The sequence below is a fragment of the Sciurus vulgaris genome, assembly GCF_902686455.1.
Source record: "Sciurus vulgaris genome assembly, chromosome: 4".
NCBI lineage: Eukaryota > Metazoa > Chordata > Mammalia > Rodentia > Sciuridae > Sciurus > Sciurus vulgaris.
In genome coordinates, this window is record NC_136464.1 from 46,686,239 (window position 1) to 46,704,760 (window position 18,522).

The 18,522-nt window shown below is 42.0% G+C and overlaps 1 protein-coding gene across 1 annotated transcript; it reads right to left on the bottom strand.

Moving 5' to 3' along the window:
- Positions 1-16,223: 16,223 nt before the first annotated feature.
- Positions 16,224-17,633, bottom strand: LOC306658905 (sperm motility kinase 3A-like; the record flags this gene model as incomplete). The annotated part of the gene is made up of 1 exon (XM_079136207.1): positions 16,224-17,633. The coding sequence occupies one exon, from the start codon at positions 17,631-17,633 to the stop codon at positions 16,224-16,226; it is 1,410 nt and encodes a 469-aa protein (XP_078992333.1).
- Positions 17,634-18,522: the final 889 nt, after the last annotated feature.

The window sequence follows — 18,522 nt, forward strand, 5'->3', positions numbered from 1 at the left end:
AAACAGCTCTCCTCGCAGCTCCTCCTCTGAGCAGCCGCCCGGAGCCCCAGTGGTTGCTCCGAGTCCAAGCGCTGTGCTGAGCAGCCTCCTCTATGATGCTCCCAATTGTCTGAGTTCATTGCTCCAGCGGGGGGAGGGGTGTCTCTCCCGGCAGCTCTACTTCACAAAGTTCCCTGCGTTCCGGGACTACCGCCCCATCCGGAACACCTCCCCAACGGGAGAGACTCATCCGGCTGCTTTGAGTTGTTCCCAAGTCTCTCAATATCTCCTCTTTTGAATCCTGAGTCCTGGAGCAACATGAAATGTAGCCACCCTCTAGTCTGTCATCTTAAAACCTGTCTCATCACATTTTATGATTCACTTTTCTGCAGAGTCTACCTTTCTTTCCTGCTATTTACCTTCAGTTTTTGGAAATCCATGTTTTTCTTTTCTAGACAGACTTTCTGGAGGTCAGATTATTTCACTTTTCACCGATTCGAACTAGAATTTCCCCTTTTCTTCTTTTCCTGGTTGTATCTGCTTGAGTTGTGTTCCTCCACTTGCTTCCTTGAATTCAGTCAACTTTTACAAACTGGACTGTTTTTCTCTGTGTTAACTTTTCCCTTCTATTTGTCCATCTTGACAGAGGGGAAGGTAGTGAGGCAGGAAATAGACTACCTATAGGCAGATAGAAATGGGGACCTTGGAGAAGGGGGTTCCACCACACCAGATTGAAACCCTAGGCTAAAATTTCTTTGTTTTTGGAGGCCTGTGAAAGCTACACTCATGTGTGGGTGCCCATACACTCTATTGTTACCCAGGCTTCCTTGACTACACAAACAGTAGTCAGCCCCAAACATTTGTCTTTAATTCAGGCAGATTTTTTTGTTTTAAGGAACAAGTACAAGACAAACACAAGTTAAAAAGACATCAAACCATCCCGTTATGGGAATGAGAAATTTAAATTCTGCACTTTCCCCTGAGTCAGGAAAAGAGCACAATCAAGAAGGATTCACCAATGAAATTCCAGTTCCTCATCAACAGAATATAAAAATCCCCAGATGACGGCCACCTATTGGCATCTCTCTTTTGGGACCCTCCCTGTTCAGGAGCTCTGTTTTCTATTACTCTAAAAAAAAATTCTGTTACTCTGCTCTCTCTCTCTCCCTTCTGTCCATGAATTTGATTCCTCAAATTCACAAGCCAAAGACCCACCCATCCACACTCCATGTTAAAGTAGGGGAAGCCCATGATTGGCTGAGATGATCAACCAGATGATTGATTTTTCAAAGATTCAGAGATCATTTCTTCTAGAGATTGTGTCTCTCCACAACTTTCAAATCTTATGAAACAGTAGCAAATTGCTTTAGAATTTTATTTTCCCTTATTAGAATTCTAATTTTCAGTGTAAAGTTGAGAACAGGTATTTCATTACTTTGCCAAAGGATGGTTTTGCTGAACTTTCTATGATTGCATGAGGTTAGTTGGGGCAGCAACCTCTGGGGTGGAAGCAACTATGACAGTTCCCCTTTAACTTAGCATGCCAGTCCTCGATGCACTCACCAAAAATGTTGAATTCATTTCTTCCAAAAATGTGTTCCACAGTCCACCCTCCTCCTCCTCTCCATAACCATAGATGACCATCTGACTCATTATATATTCACAGGTTCATTTGTTTATTGCCTGTCCCCCACCCACCCACCCGCACTAGAGTTTTTTGACACACAGTAGGTGCTGATAAATAAATATTAGTTAAATAAATGTTTTCCTCAAAATAAAAGTAATATTGGCCCATTAATTCTTTCCTAAATATGCTTTCCTGGTATGTCTGCTGGAAAGATATTCTGCAAAATTAATTACTGGCATGGCTTCCAATGTTCACATTTTATATAATTTCAAGGGGAATTGATACCACCTGGATGACGAATGTAGTTCTAAAATTGCCGTATTGAACCATTAATCCTCCCTACAGTTAGTTTTTCTTGTTTCAACAGTCTTGAATTTTATTTGCTATTTAATACAGTGAAAAGCAAATATGATAAAAGTGGTTTGTAATATAAAATAGTCCAAACTTCTCTTTACCTTAAGGCAGAGACTATTACTTTTATTACTTTTTTGTGTTTACTTCTTTCAGTGCTTACTTTAATGACTTCTAATCTGGGGTGCTGGATTCCCCAGGAAACAGATTCTGAGATGGAGAGTCCATACAAGTTTATTGGAGTATGTTCTTTGGATTATGAAGGCAAAGGGAATTTTTTTTATTCCCCTTCTGAACATTCCCATCTTTTAAATTTGCTGAAACAAATTCCAATGGGCAGATTCATAGGGAACAAAATGAAAATTTCTCTACGTGCATGGGGCCATCACAGGAAAGTGAGCACTCAGTAACCCAGTGAGAGTCAGAATCACATGCCCTTCTTCATAGACGGTAGAAGAAAATAGGGAAGTGGGCAATTTAGGGGTGTTATACATGATTTTTAGGGGGAGAATTGGCTCAAAGAAAAGACAACCACCTGGGACAAAGTTCAGGTTCTAGGTGTAGTGTTTTTCAATTATTTCCTCAGTGATACAAATTTAATCTTCCTTGAGCACTGAAATTTCTGTAAAAGGATGAAGGCAACTGTGTTCCTTTTTGGTGGATCTGGTCTTTAGGACTTGAGAGAAAAGCCCATCCCTGCCCTTGGGGGGAGAGTAAGGGGAAAGAAGGGAAGGTCAGAGTGCCTTAGTTTGGAGGCAGCATTGTATGTTTTCCAATTTCTCAAGTTCAAAGTGTTCAGCATATTTTGGGGTATCATTTTCTGAGTCCCAACAGAATTAACTCCTGTAAGACAATGAAGAAAGCAGGATTGAGCAGGATGAGAAGATAAATGTGATTCAGTAATAATGGACACCTCAGCTGATTCCATAGCCAGTTCCGCAGCTGGCACCCTGCTTTAGAGTCCTCAGAAATCAAGACGAAGGAGATGGGTTTCTGTATACCCTCACCAAGTGGTCATTCCACGTGGGCTGCCCCAAGGAGGGTGGACCTTTGTACAGTGCCCAAATCAGAAGCAGTTACCAGACGAACACACCATAATCCACCCAGAGTTCACACTCCCGGGGCAAAGGGAAGACAGGTTCCAGTCCTGAAGGAAGGACCCAGAGGGCACACCACAGCCCCCAACACACTGTTTTAGATCACCCCATGTATTTTGCATCATGTGCATATCGTGGCTTCCTGTATGTGGTTCTGTTGCAGCACTAATGAAGAAAGAGAAAGAAGAAATGGTGAACAAAGAGAAGGAAAAGAAGAAAAACTGAAAAATAGAGCTGTTTATTATTTGGAATGAAGGATACAACTGCAAGAAACATGAAAAACAGAAAATTCAAAAAGGCACATGGGTAAAACCTGAAAATATACATAACTGTTTATAATCAACAGCAATACATTCTCAGCTGATCATATACGTAATCCCATGCCCCAGGGACAAATACTTTTAACTTGTTTTATGGCAATACTTCCATTTTGCTTAATGATATGTTCGTGTATCTATTTCTTTGTATTTTTTAGTGTATTATAGTTACACATTATGGTAGGATTCATTCTGACACACTCATAAACTCATAGCATAGTTTTCTCCACTCAATCCCCAGCACTACCCTCCTCCCTTTCCTCCTCCCCACAGCTGATCCCTTTCCTCTGCTCTACTGAACTTCCCTCCATTTGCTTGTAGATTTTTTTTTTCAATGAAGACACAATTTTAATTTCTGAGTATTTTTGATCCACATTTGTTGGATCCACAGATATGGAACCATAGATAAGGAGGTCTGACTATAAGGGGCTTCATGGGATCACAATATTTTTAAGGGAAGGCTAGCAGTTGAGTAGGTATTTAGACCAGGATATCACACATTTCTAATAATCCAGCCTTTAAAATATGGGACAGATTTATGGAAAGGGTGACCACCAAGGGGAGCATCTAGACAGAGATGGAAGGAGGATTTGTTCAGCACATTGTGTCTGTCAAGTGAGTGAGACAAGGAGTCAACTGCGAAGTCCTTTTAATGACTGAGGGTCAGTGACTCCATGAGGTGGAACATCTCAGCAGGGACAATGAGGCATTTACTGCTTTTTTTCCCACAAGGCAGAACTTTTGGCATCATTTGACACATTCCTCGTGACCCCTTTCTTGTACCCACAAGAGTGATGGAGATAGAAGTTGGACAGGATGAAGGTTCAGAATTCTTTGACTCACCAGGAAGATAGAAAAATGACTCCCTTTTTCTGCAGTGCCTGGAGTTTCATCAGTGTTCTGCCCGCTCGGCTTTCATTGCACAGAGCTGGGTGTCACTGGAGATTTGGGATCATCAGAAGGCAGCCTGCCATGTCTTCGTGTGAGACAGACATGATTACCCCACCCACTCCTTGCAACAGCACTTACCCACGGGACTCCGGCCCACCACACTGGCCCACCTGGATGTCTCTTGCAGGCTTGCCTTCTCCTGTCACTCCTGCCAGGCACACAGATTTCATCATGTGCTGCTGTGAGGCAGAGTTTGAGCCCCATGGAAGGCTGTTTGACTTTGATGAATGATACAGAAAGGATAACAAAGATACTTGGAGAAGGTGAAAAATGTGTTTAAAAACATTGACATTGGGGTCAGGTAAATCCAGTCACCTCAACTCATTTAAATTCCTGATTTTCAACTGAATCTTTGGATGAATAAAGCTGATTTGGGCTTATTCAAAAGAATTAAGCTTCAAATACGTGAGCTGTTTCCTTTTCCATATCAGTGTTTGCTATGGGCTCTGAGCTGACGTTTCTCAGGTCTCCTCATGACATGGTGACTGGAAGCAATGACTTCTGGAAATTGTCAAAAGAGTTGAAAACCATGGAGGCAGTGGGAGGTGGGGGAAAGTCCCTCTCTGTTCTTTTGGGAAGAACAACAAGGGCATGAGAATCTGTCTCCCTGTTTTGAAGCCATAGAATCTGAGATTGTCAAGGCCAAGAAAAGATAACTATTGGTGGAAGTTGGAACTTATTGTTTTTTAATCAATGAATTAAAATTGTATATAAAATTGTAATGCTCTGTGGTATAGTCATACGGGCACCTAAGACAATTTGGTCAATTTCATTGCCCACTTCTTTCCTTTTCCCTCCTGTCCTCCTTACCCCTTTGTCCCCAGCTCTAGTCCACTAAACTTGCCTTTGTTTTTATGAGTTCCCCCCTTTTTCCTCTTTGGCTTCTGCCTATGAGAAATAACATTTGACCTTTGACTTTCTGAGTCGGGCTTATTTCACTCAGCAGGATGTTCTCCAGTTCCATCCTTTTACCAGCAAATGACATAATTTCATTCTTCTTTATGACTGGATAGAGGTTCATTGTGTGTAGACTCCACATTTTCTTTATCCATCCCTCTATTGATGGGCAACAATGCTGGTTCCATAATTTGGTTAATATGGATTGTGTTTCTATAAACATTGGTACATATGTATCACTAGAGTATGCTGAGTTCGGTTCTTTCAGATAAATACCAAGGTGTGGGATAACTGCATCATATGGCAGTTCCATTCTTATTCCTTTGAAGAATCTACATACTGCTTTGAAGAATCTACATACTGCTTTCCAAAGTGGTTGTACTAATAATTTCCAGTCCTAGAACAATGTACACCAATGTCCACAGGTGCCTTTTCCCCCACATCCTCCCCCAACAATTATCATTATTTGGGGTTTGTTTTGTTTTGATTTGGTTTGGTTTTTGGTACCAGGAATTGACCTAGAGGCACTTAACCACCAAGCCACATCTCCAGACTTGTTTTTTTTTTTTTTTTTAATTATTATTATTTTGAGACAGGTCCTCACTAAGTTGCTTAGGGCCCCACTAAGTTGCTGAGGCTGACCTCGAGTTTTCAATCCTCCTACCTCAGCCTCCCAAGTCATTGGGATTGCAGGAGTGCACCACCGTGTCTGCCTCATTTTTTATATTCTTGATGAGTATCATTCTAACTGAAGTAAGATGATTTGCATCTCCCTGATTGCTGAGAATGTTGAACATTTTTTCATGTATTCATTGTCTACTTGTATTTCTTCTTTTGAGAAATATCTTCTTAGATTTTTTTGCCCACTCATTGCATGTTATTAGAGAATTTTGGTATTAAGTTCTTTGAGTTCTTTATATATTCTGGTTATTAATCTTCATTAAATGCTTTTTATTTTTGTTCTTTTTAGTTACACATGACAGTAGAATGTATTTTGACATATCATACATATATGGAGTATGACTTCTCATTTTGTGGCTGTATATGTAAAGTTACACTGGTGTGTGTTCATATATGAACATAGGAAAGTTATGTCTGATTCATTCTACTGTCTTTCCCATTCCCATACCCCCTCCCTGCTCCCCATTTCCCTTGGTGAACATCCACTCCTCCCCTCCGCAACCTATTGTGAGTCAGCATCACATATCAAAGGGAATATGGGGCCTGTGGTGTTTTGGGATTGGCTTATTTTGCTTAGCATGATAGTCTCTAGTTCCATCCATTTACCAGCAAATGTCATAATTTCATTCTTTTTATGGTTCAGTAATATTCCATTGTGTATGTACCACATTTTCCTTATCCATTCATCTATTGAAGGGCATCTAGGTTGGTTCCATAGCTTAGCTATTGTGAATTGAGCTGCTATGAGTGCTAATGTGTCTGGGTCATTATAGTATGCTGATATGACGTCCTTTGGGTATAAGCTGAGGAGTGATGCTTCCATTCCAAGATTTCTGAGGAATCTCCATACTGCTTTCCATAGTAATTGCACCAATTCGCAGCCCCACCAGTAATGTATGAGTGTACCTTTTTCCCCACAACCTTGCCAACATTTATTGTTACTTGTGTTCTTGATAATTGCCATTCTCACTGGAGTGAGATGAAATCTCAGTGTTGTTTTAATTTGCATTTCTATAATTGCTAGAGGTGTTGAACATTTGTTCATATATTTGTTGACCATTCATATTTATTCTTCTGTGAAGTGTCTTTTGAGTTCTTGGTTTTATTTCTTGAGCTTTAGGAGTCTCATTAAGGAAGTTGGTGCCTATGCCAATATGTTGAAGTCCCTGTTTTCTTCTAGTAGTTCCACCATTTCTGGTTTAATTCCTTGGTCTTTGATATAGTTTGATATATTTGTCCAGGATGAGAGGTAGTGATCTAGTTTCATTCTTCTATATTTGGATATTCAGTTTCCCTAAGACCCTTTGTTAAAGACTGTCTTTTCTCCAATATATGCTTTTGTCACCTTTCTCAAGGATCAGATGGCATGTTTATGTGGATTTATCTCTGGGTCTTCTATTCCATTGGTCTTCATTTCTATTTTCTTTATTTTTTTATTTTTACACACTGCATTTTTATTCATTGTACACAAATGGGGTACATCATTTCATTTCTATGGTTGTGCACGATGTAGATTCACACCATTTGTATAATCATACATGTACATAGGGTAATGATGGCTGTCTTATTCCACCATTTTTCATACCCCACCTCATTTCCCTCTACATAATCTAAAGTTCATCCATTCTTCTCTCACACCCACTCCCCACTCCCATTATATATCATCATACATTTATCATTTTTGCCTATACCATGCTGTTTTTATTATTTCAGCTCTGTAGTATAATTTCAGCATCTATTTCTTGGCTCATATACTATATTCAAAATTATTGACTTAATCATTATGAAATATACTTATTTGGTCCTCTTAGGCCATACCCCACATTCATCTCCCTTTCATCTACTCATAATAATTTCAGAGGCGTCTCCTGAATTTGTAGGACTAGCAGACAGTTACATGTATTCTTAAATAATCTCTGTATGAAGTTTTAATATGCAGTCAGATGGACAGTCATTGAGCTGAGTGTGTCTATATTATTACATAAAGAGGATCGAGAGTGATGCACACATGAGAACATTTCACAGAACTTACAGCACATTGATCTTACAGGTGTAAATCATCATCACAACTATTCTCTCACTTGAATCTGATGCCAACAAATGCCATAGATAAGTAAAGGTTTCCATTTTGCCATTCTGCTGAACTTTAAAGCAATGAGTGATTCATCCATGATCGACCAACTAAGAAGTGAGAGAATCACAAGTCAGATCTTAGTTTGATACCAAGCCCAGTTCCCTTTCCACCGCATCTTTCCACAGATTCTATCTTTGATACAGTTCTACCCATATAATTTTCTCATCCCTCATTCCCAACACTCCTACGATTGACACTCTTTGGAAACTCACATCTTGTAAATTATCTGTATTTTGGGGTCATGATCATGCTTTTCCCCATCCAGTGTAAATATTGTGATTCAACACACTCAAACACACACACTCTCACGAACATTTACAATGCTTCTATCTCTTACCGATTCCTACCATTAAAGCCTTCCTCCTGAGATCACCACTATCTCTCCTACCCTAGTTATCCTTGGGGATGGCTGCAGATTAGTAGAGAAAACCATCTGTGTTATGAATTGCTTTTTACAGTCCCCATCTTCATCAAGAAGCTGTTCCACTTGGCAGCCATTCCAGGGTTCACGCTTTACTTGCTCCCCTGTGCCTGTCACTTTAAGACCCCTTTCACTTTCTCTTCCCTTTTCAACTCACCATCCTCAGACATCTGTCCTAATTGTTCCACTGAAACTGCCTGGGCAAGGAGTCCCTAATATCTAAATCCAGTGATGGTTCCAGTTCTGGTCTTGTTTGACTTCTCTGTGGAATTTAATGCTAGACCATTCCCTTTTATTTGAAATTGCTCCTGTTCTTTAAACAATTCTCAACGGATCATCGTATTTTCTCCTCAGTGATTTTTCAACGTTACTTACCTCCTTGCTGGCCATAAGGTAATGATGTTTGCTGAGGAGTCTCTGAGGTTTGGTCCTTAGAGATGAGACTGCCTCTTCTTCCTTTGCATAGTTTCTCTCAGAAAAGTTGCCCACTCCTTTCACATGGGAGATCCCGCATGTCACTTACACTGTGGGGAGTTCAGAGGATTTGCGAACTAATCAAGAAAAAGCATCTGACCACCAGGGAACAGTAGCATACACAAGTTTTATTCGAATGCCAGTTTAGAAAGGTTGGCATGACAGAGGGCAAATCCACACAGCATGAGACCATTTTGGAGGAGGGTAAGGGAGCTCTGAGGAAAGTGAGCAGTCAGAAGAGGGCTTATGTGTCTAGGTGATGTCTCTCAGTAGCTCAGCAAAGGGAGTCTCTAGGTCGGAGAGACTCCAAAGGGTAGCAGAAACTCGGGGTAATAATAACCCAGCATTGTAGCTTATCTATCTAGCAGATGTTGAAGTTTCTCAGAGTATGCAAATAGCAGTCTTTAACTGGCTAAAAATCTGCTTGTTTGGACTATCTTTAAAACAATTGGATGTGTAAAAATACAAGTTTGACATGAGCAGGCTTTTGAGCTCACGAGTGTCAGCCTGCTGTGAAGAAATAAGCAAACCAAAGGCCAAAAACAGAGGCCATCTTGGGCTCACTTATGTCATAGCAGCTCAGATTTCTGCTTGAACCGCAGGAACCTCAAAAATAAACCTAATATTTTTCTACTAAATATAGTTTCTTTTTCTTTTACTCTATCTCAGCTTGTGTCACTCAAGTTAACACACTGTCCTTCCTGACTTACAGGCACTGAGTAATCCAGGACTGTGGATTAGTTATTAATCAGACTCTCTGTACATCTTTTACTCCATTTCTTACACACTCTTTCCGTCGTCGGTGTCTTAGATCCAGGACTTCTCTATATCTTGACTAAATTATTGCCAGTATCCTTAAATCATTCTCTTCTTCTTACTGTTGTTTGATACCATCAAATAATCTTCCTAAAACTCAAATGTGATAATGTCCTTTGCTTGATTAACACTCTTTTTCTAACTCTCCTTGGCATATCATAGGGACCTGTAGGACAGACAATGTCCTCTGCTAGTTTTATCAATAAAATGTTATTGGAATGTGAACACTTCCATTCTCATATTGTCTATGGCTATTGTTAGGGTTTAGATCAATGTCCCACAAAGACATGTGTTGAAGGCATGGTCCCCAATGCAACCATTTCAGAGATAGGGTTTTGGGGAATCCAAATTCCCCAAACAAGGATTGCATAACAAGAGTTCTGACTTTATCAATGGATTGAGACACTGAGGGATTCATAATTTGAGTGGGCTCTTGGGAGGTGGTGGGAACCATAGGAGGTAGGGTCTAGCTGCAGGAAGTGGGTCCTTGGGGCATGACCTTGGGGACTATATCTTGCTCCCAGGCCCCCTGCCCTCTCTGGTGCTATGGAGTGAGCAGCTTTGCTCAGCCACACCCTTCTACTATGATGTACTACTTACTGCCTTACCACAGGCCAGAGACAATGGAGCCTTCTAACCATGGACTGACAGCACCAAAAGCTTAACTACAATAAACCTTCCCTCCTGTAAACTGATTTTCCCATGTATTTTGTCATAGCAACAAAAAACGAACAGCCGTTTTTATTTCCAATAGCTGAGTTGAATAGGTGCAAATAAGACCTTATGTTTTCATACTTTCAAAAATATTTACATAAAATGTCTGTCAACCCCTGGTGTAAACTGTAAAGTTCACAAACTTGGATAACCCACAGGACTCTCATGAGGTGGTCACAATACATCTCAGTTGTACCCTATATCGTATTCCCCGCCACCACTCAAAATCATAGCCATGTGGAACTACCAGTAGTTTCCAGAATATAATAGGAGGCTTTATCCTTGACACCATTGTTCCTGCTCTTTCTACCCAGTATGTATCTTTCCTCCTTAGATGTTTCTCAGTCACCTACTCACTTTTTAAGATTCAAGGGCTTCCTGTTCTGTGAAGCACTTCCTAAACCTCTCTTCCAAAGTTGCACTGACTTCTTTCTGCCTTGCTCTACAGATTTTTGATCATAGTACCAACAATTTTTTTTTCATGTTTAGAAAATACTTTAGTCTATCTACACTTAAATGGCATTTTGGTCAGATATGCATTTCCGAACTGGAAATCATATTCTCTCCATGCGGAAAGCATCATGCCATTGTTTTCAGATGAATGACATCAGTCTGATTCTTCAGACTTTGGATCCAACTGTCTTTTATGACCTTTTTGAGATCTTTGTATCCTTAGTGATTTCGTAATAAATAGCTTTTTTCTTTAGATCATCTTTAAGTTTACAGAAAAAAGTAATAGAGCGTACTAATTGTACAGAGAGCTCTCATACCTCCCACCTACACTTGCACCCGTGGCTTCTGCTGTCATCATCCTGCAATAGTGGGGGGTTCATTTGTTACATTAACACACAATTATTAACAAAAGTCTGTAGTTTATGGTTCACTTTTCTTGTTATATATTGTGTGGGTTTTTAACATATGTTTAATGGTGTTTATTCAGCTTTACAATAATATATAAAATAATTTCTCTGTCCTAAAAGTCCTCTGTGTTCCAACCACGTATCCCTCCCTCTCCTGACTCCTGGCAACCACTCATCTCTTTACTGGCTCCTTAGTTCTTCCTTTTCCAAAATGGCCTGCAATTGGAGTTATATTGCTTTCCATCTCCCTCATTTAGTGGTAAACATGCTAGGCTCTTCTGTGTCTCTCTGGATTCATGGCTCATTTGTTTATTATCACTGAGCAAAATTTTGTTTTCTGGATGTATCACAGTTGTTTTTTTTTTAACCATTCACTAGTTGAAGGATAAATCGGTTGCTTCTAATTTGGGGCAATTATGAATAAAGTTTTATTAAAAAATTGTGTGTACCTAAATGTTCAGTTCCTTTGGTTAAATACCAAGGAGTGCCATTTCTGGATCATGTGGTAGGCATATGTTTAGCTTTGTGATGTCCATACTATCTCACAAATAGAATATATCATTTTGAATCTCCACTTGTAATGAATAAGAGTCCCACTCCTTCATATTTCCACCAGCATTTGATGTTGCCAGTGTTTAAGTTTTAGCCATTCTAATAGGTATGTAATGGTACCTCATTGTTTTAACTTGCATTTCCCTAATGGCATATGATGTTGGACATCTTCCCATAAGTTTATTTGCCATCTTGTTTACTGAGGTGTCTGTTCAGATCTTTAGCACATTTTTCAATTGGCTTGTTTGCTTTCTTATCATTTAATTTTACCAATAACCTTTTATTACAATTATAATTATCAACATTACTAATAATAAGATCAAACATTCATGGGGGCTTAACAATTAACAGTGTATTAGTTAGCTTTTTTGCAGCTGAAAGACCCAGCCAGAACAACTGTAGAGGAGGAAAGGTTTATTTAGGGCCTAATGGATTCAGAGTTCTCAATCCATAGACACAAACTTCATTCCCCTGCGTTTAAGGTGAGGCAGGACATCATGGCTGAGGAGGGAAGCAGAGAAAAACTGCTCACATAGTGATCAGGAAGCATATAGAGAGGTCTCTGCTTGCCAGATACAAGTATATATCCCTAGCCACATCCCCAACAAACCAGTTCCTCCAGCCACACCCCTCCTCCAGTTATTTCCAGTTAACTCAGTTAATTCCATAAGAGATTAATTCACTGATTAGATTAAGGATATGACACAATCATTTTTTCCTCCAAATCTTCTTGCATTGTCTCACATGTGAGCTTTTGGGGGACACGTCACCTCCAAACCACAACAGAAACTTTTACTTAGCCTCATCAGGGACCTCAGCTCAGGGCACAGAGATCTTGGAACTTGAGACTCACTGGCACCAGGGAGTTGAAGAGGTCACAATGTGGAATGACAGTGTTTGTATGACGCCCTACATCCTGTCCAGCAGGACATCAAAGCAACTCATAGTGACCATGAAATCCAGAGGAATGTCCTGGTTCAGGTGGGATACACTCTTGGACTGAGTGCCAGAGGTGGTGCATCCTACCACCCTGCCATAAACTGATGTGCCTGAGTGTCCTGTAGGCTGTGAGCTGTGGCCAGTAACCTGGACATCACCTCATCCACTAACCCCAAATGTCTTACCACATAAGAGAAAAAAGGATGTAACAACCACCTCCACTCCATGGAGTCGCTCAGCAGCAGCTGCCAGATCGAGTTGTAATCTCCTTTTGTGTGTGTTCCTGAGGATAGAGCAGGACCTTCAACTAAGCCTCATAGTAATCACTCTATATTAATTGAACCCTAATTATGTCTTAAGCATTAGACACACTACATACCTTAGAAAATGGAAAGACCTCCCAATGCTCCTGGATAGGCAGAATTAATATTGATAAAGTGCCCGTACCTCTAAAAGTGTTCCTAAAATTTAATGTAATTCCTACTAAAATCCCAATGACATTCTTTATAGAACTAGAAAAATAAATCATGAAATTCATTTGGAAAAATAAAAGACCCAGAATAACCAAAGCAATCCTTAGCAAAAAGAGTAAAGCAGGAGGCATCACAATACAAGACCTCAAACTATACTACAGAGCTATAGTAATAAAAACAGTATGGTAATGGCACAAAAACATACACATAGACCAATGGTACACAATAGAAGACACAGAAACAAACCTACATAAATACAGTTATGTCATACTAGACAAAGGCACCAAAAACATTTCCTGGAGAAAAGATAGCCTATTCAACAAGTGGTGCTAGGAAAAATGTAAAGCCACATGTAACAAAATGAAGTTAAACCTTTATTTCTGACCCTGCTTAAAACTCAACTCAAAGTGGATCAAAGACTTAGACAATAGAACAGAAAGCCTGTGACTACTAGAAGAAAAAGCATACCCAAACTTTCACCATGTTGGCCTAGGATCTGACTTCCTTGACAAAACTCTAAAGCATAAGAAGTAAAATCAAGGATCATTAAGTGGGATGGATTGAAAAGCTTCTTCTCATCAAAAGAAACAATCAATAATGTGAAGAGAGAGACCACAGATTGGGAGATAATCTTTACAACATGCACGTCAGATAAAGCATTAATCTCTAGGATATAAAAAGAACTCAAAAAACTTCATACCAAAAAAACAAATAACCCAGTCAATAAATGGACTAAGGAACTGAACAGATACTTATATACTTCACAGGAGAAGATATACAATCGGCCAACAAATATATGAAAAAAGGTTCAACATCTCTAGTAATTAGAGAAATGCAAATCAAAACGGCTCCAAGATTTCACCTCACTCCAATCAGAGTGGCAATGTCAAGAATACAAGCAACAATAAATGTTGACCATTCCCAGGTTTATACCCAAAGGAATTAAAATCAGCATACTACAGTGACGCAGTCACATCAATGTTTATAGCAACACAACTCAAAAGGGCTAAACTGTGGAACCATCCTAGGTGTCCTTCAACAGGTGAATGCATAAAGAAAATGTGATACACATGCATGATGGAATATAATTCAGCTTCAAAGAAGAATGAAATAATGGCATTTGCTGGTAAAGGAATGGAGTTGGAGAATATCATGCTAAGTGAAATAAGCCAAACCCAAAAAACCAAAAGCCAAATGTTTTCTCTGACATGCAGAGAAATAAGGGGTGATGTGCTATGAAGAACAGAGTTACTTTATATGAGGTAGAAGAGGGTGATGGATGGGGAAGGGGTATGGGAATAGGAAAGACTGTACAGTGAAAGACATCATTCTTCATTTATATATATATGACTGCATGACCAATGTGATCCTACCATATGTACAATCAGAAAAATGGGAAATTATACTTCACTTACGTATGATTTCTTAAAATACATAAATGCATTCTATTGTCATGTATAAATAATTATAACAAATTAAAAATTTTTAAAAATCATGAAGATTGGAGTAAAACTGATTTGAAGTGAAAGCAAGACAATGTAACAAGTTTGGCAATGAAAAACACAAACACACACAAGCACCACAAAAAACTAAAATTCTCCCACTATATTTTACATATTGAGAGGTATTTTCTGGATGAATTTAATTGGAGAAAATCTGTTATATGAACATGTTAATACTTATTCTTTTATCTCCTGACACTTACAAATAATACATATGGTTAAAACAGCATGATAGTGAATTTTTACTTGAAAACTTTTTTCTTAGCTCCAGGTGGAAAAGGGCAAACTATTAAAATGACACATGGCACATCATTTTGGTGACCACCAGGGAAGGGCAGGAAGAAGCTGCCAGCAGCTCTGTGAGTCCCAGTGGTGCAGATACGCCAGGGCTGAAGGTACAGGAAGCTTCCTGTCCCAACCCAGTGTTTACTTTTTGTGTGCACTTCACTGTGTAAAAATCCAGTGTCAACCGAACTCAAAGAGAGAAGTAATTCCACATGGCTGCACTATGCTTTTATGTGAGTAGCAGCCTTGAGATGTCACATCTCTGCTCCCCAAATCTCAAGTATTCACTCTCCACCACCTTCACCTGGGACCAGGAGAACCTATTGGGAGGGGAGACACACCCAGCCACTGCTCCAGGCAGGCCCACCCCTGCCACTGGCGCTGCAAATGGGATTATGGAGATGAAGTTACAGAGCACGCTGGAGTCTCCAATGTCTTTGCAGGGTGTCTCCTCCAACAGTTGCAACCCACCCTCCCCACACACTTCAGGGAGGGGTCTGAACTAGGAAAAGTATTCCTCCTGGCCACAGTGACCAGTTCAAAGTGAATCAAGAATACACTGGATCAAGGGGAACATCTCCATCTAGACTCTGTCAAGGGACGCAAGTCCCCTCTGCATTGGTTTAAGGCAAGTGAGTCCCCATCTACCCTGGCTCAAGGCCAGCGAGTATATCCAGTGAGCAGTAGAGGGAGCCACAGCGGTCCAGGCCTTGGACAGGATAGTTGCTGGACTCCGGCCTTGCCCTGAGGCCTCTCTCTTAAAAACGAAACAAAACAAAACAAAAAAAAAAAAAAAAAACAAAAACACCCAAACTGCGTTTTTAAAATCTTTAAAACATCAATTTTATTGTACAATTTGTGAATAAAAAATAAAAACAAAATGAAGAGTAAACTTCTCCCAAAGCATGGGAGAAACAGGACAAAGGGCAGGGCAGGGCAAGTGTCCCAGGGAAAAGTCTCTGAAGGGTTCCACAGGGCGAAGTCTGTCCGATGGGTTTCGCAGGTGGGGGCGCAGGGGTCTTCGGGTGGATGCAGAGGCGCGGCTCGAGAATCCGTGCGGAGAAGCCTGAACCAGTGGACACACCTCACTCGCTCGCACAGCGTGAAGTCGGCATGCGCACAGCGCAGGCTCTCCTGGCTGTCCGTCGTTCTGTCAGTCTGGACTGGGCATTTCCAGCGGAGCCACTCTCTTTCTGGACAGTGGCCCACGCAAGCAGGGGATGCAGCAGAGGTGGCTGAGGCATTTGGCGATCCTCCTCCTCACCCTCTTCCAACCCCGGCTGCGGTCCTCCGGGGCTTGGCCAGTGGAGGGACCTTGGGAGGAGGAGCGGCTGGGCACAGGGTCGTGCTGGGAGGCGAGGCTGGCAGCGGGTGTGTCCTCGTGGAGGAAGCAGAGAGGGAGGGCGGGCACGCTGGCACTTGCAGCAGCCTTGTGCTGGGGCTGCTGCTGCTCACAGGGCAAGGGAAGGGCAGGCTCACTGGGCAGCTTCTTGGGGCAGGGCTCCGCGGGGCCAGGGCGCTGCTCGGGCTTCACCTCGAGTGCCCAGGCCTCCCCCTGGCCTCTCTGGCTCTCCAGGATGCGATAGGTCGCCATCGCGTGGTTGAATTTGCGACTCACCACAGACACCCAGGCGTGGTAGTGGTCGAAACCCAGGCGGACCATTTCTGTCAGAATTTCGGGATCGGGGAGTTTGGGGAGCGCCTCACAAGCAGGACTGGCTGAAGCTTCCTCGCCCTGGGCCAGCCACGGGTGCCCCAGTACCTGGTCGATGGTGGGCCTCTGCCTGGGGTTGATGGTGAGTATGTCCCGGATGAGGCTCTGGGCGTCCTCGGAGACGTGCTGGGGAATGTGGTAGGTGCCCCGCCTGATGAGCCTCTTCACCTTCCTGTCGGTGCTTGCGGCAAACGGGCATCTGCCTGTGAGCATAGCGTAGAGGAGGACCCCCAGGCTCCAGACGTCCGCCGGGGGGCCCTCGAATAACGTCTCACAGACGATTTCAGGGGCAACGTAGAAGAGAGTGCCCCAGAACCTGTTGAGCTTCCTCCCAGGCGTGAATCTGGTGCTCAGGCCAAAGTCTATGAGCTTGGCCCTGCCGCTGGCATCCACCACCACGTTGTCCGGCTTCAGGTCCAGGTGCACGATCCCGTTCCTGTGGCAGTGCTGCACGGCCCGCACGATCTGCCTGAACAGCGTGCGGGCCTCCTCCTCCTGCATGCCACCAGTTTCCGGGATGAGGTCCCAGAGCTCTCCCCCACCTGCGTGCTCCATGACGAGGTACATGTAGTCCTTGGTCTGGAAGACCTGGAAGAGGTGGATCACATTCGGGTGGTCCAAGCCCGCCATCATATCTGGTTCAGATAGGAAGCGGAAGTTCGAGGCCCCTTTGGCCAAGACCTTCACTGCAACCTCTGTCCCAGTGAGGAGATGGCGGGCAAGTTTCACCTGGGCGAAGCCCCCTGCCATAATGTTCTTCAGGACCACGTAATGGTCCTCGAAGGCAGGCTCACACCAAGAGCTCTGCCCCCGCAGCTCTACACTGCTCTGGCTACTCTCGCAGCTCATCCTAAACCGGAACCAGGATGCTAGCTACTAGCTAAAAAAAAAATAACAAACGAAAACAAAAAACAAAACAAAACCCACAAATACTAAAGCAAAACAAAATAAAAGGAAAAAAAAAAAAATAAACCAAATCAAAAAACCCAAAATCCAAAGACCACAACCACCAACCACCAGCCACCAGCCACCAACCGCCAACCACCACAAAACGCTCTAACTATCTGGGAGTCCGACAGGTCACCACCAAGAGCTTCCTGTACTTATGGACAAAAAACCCAGCTGAGGCCACTCTCTTATATACCTGCAGTTTGAGATTCCCTCACAATGGCTCCTTGTGAGGTCAGAGCAAGAAATGACCCAGCCACACCTGGGCAAAACCCCCAGGGGTCATCTCACTCTGGGGCCTCCAGGACCTTTCCCACTTTCATAATAAGAATAAAAGAGGACTCTGGAAGCTTTTTTAATTAAGTGGGTTATGGAGACTGATGTTTACTTGTTTAGAAATTAAAATTTGTAGGATACTTTAGTGGTCTTTTCATTTGAGACAGAAACTCTGTTATCACTTTGTGTCTTTGAAAGACCTCATCATATCTACACTCAAAGTTTCCACTTCTTTGCTGCCTGAATTGAGCAGCTTTCCTCCTCTGGGCCCTTGCCACATGGTGGACTACCTCACCTTGGGCAGAGCAATGAAGTTGACCATCTTAGAACTGAGACCTCTGGAACTCTCAGCCCCAACAAAGTCTTTTCTCCTCCACGTTGTTCCTGTTGGGTGTTTTGGTCACAGAGAGAAAAGAGCTAATAAATCTCAGCCATATATCACTGTGCCCAGTTTGACAAATGGACATGTGTGTGTGTGAGTGTGTGTGTGTGTGTGTGTTTGTGTGTGTGTTTG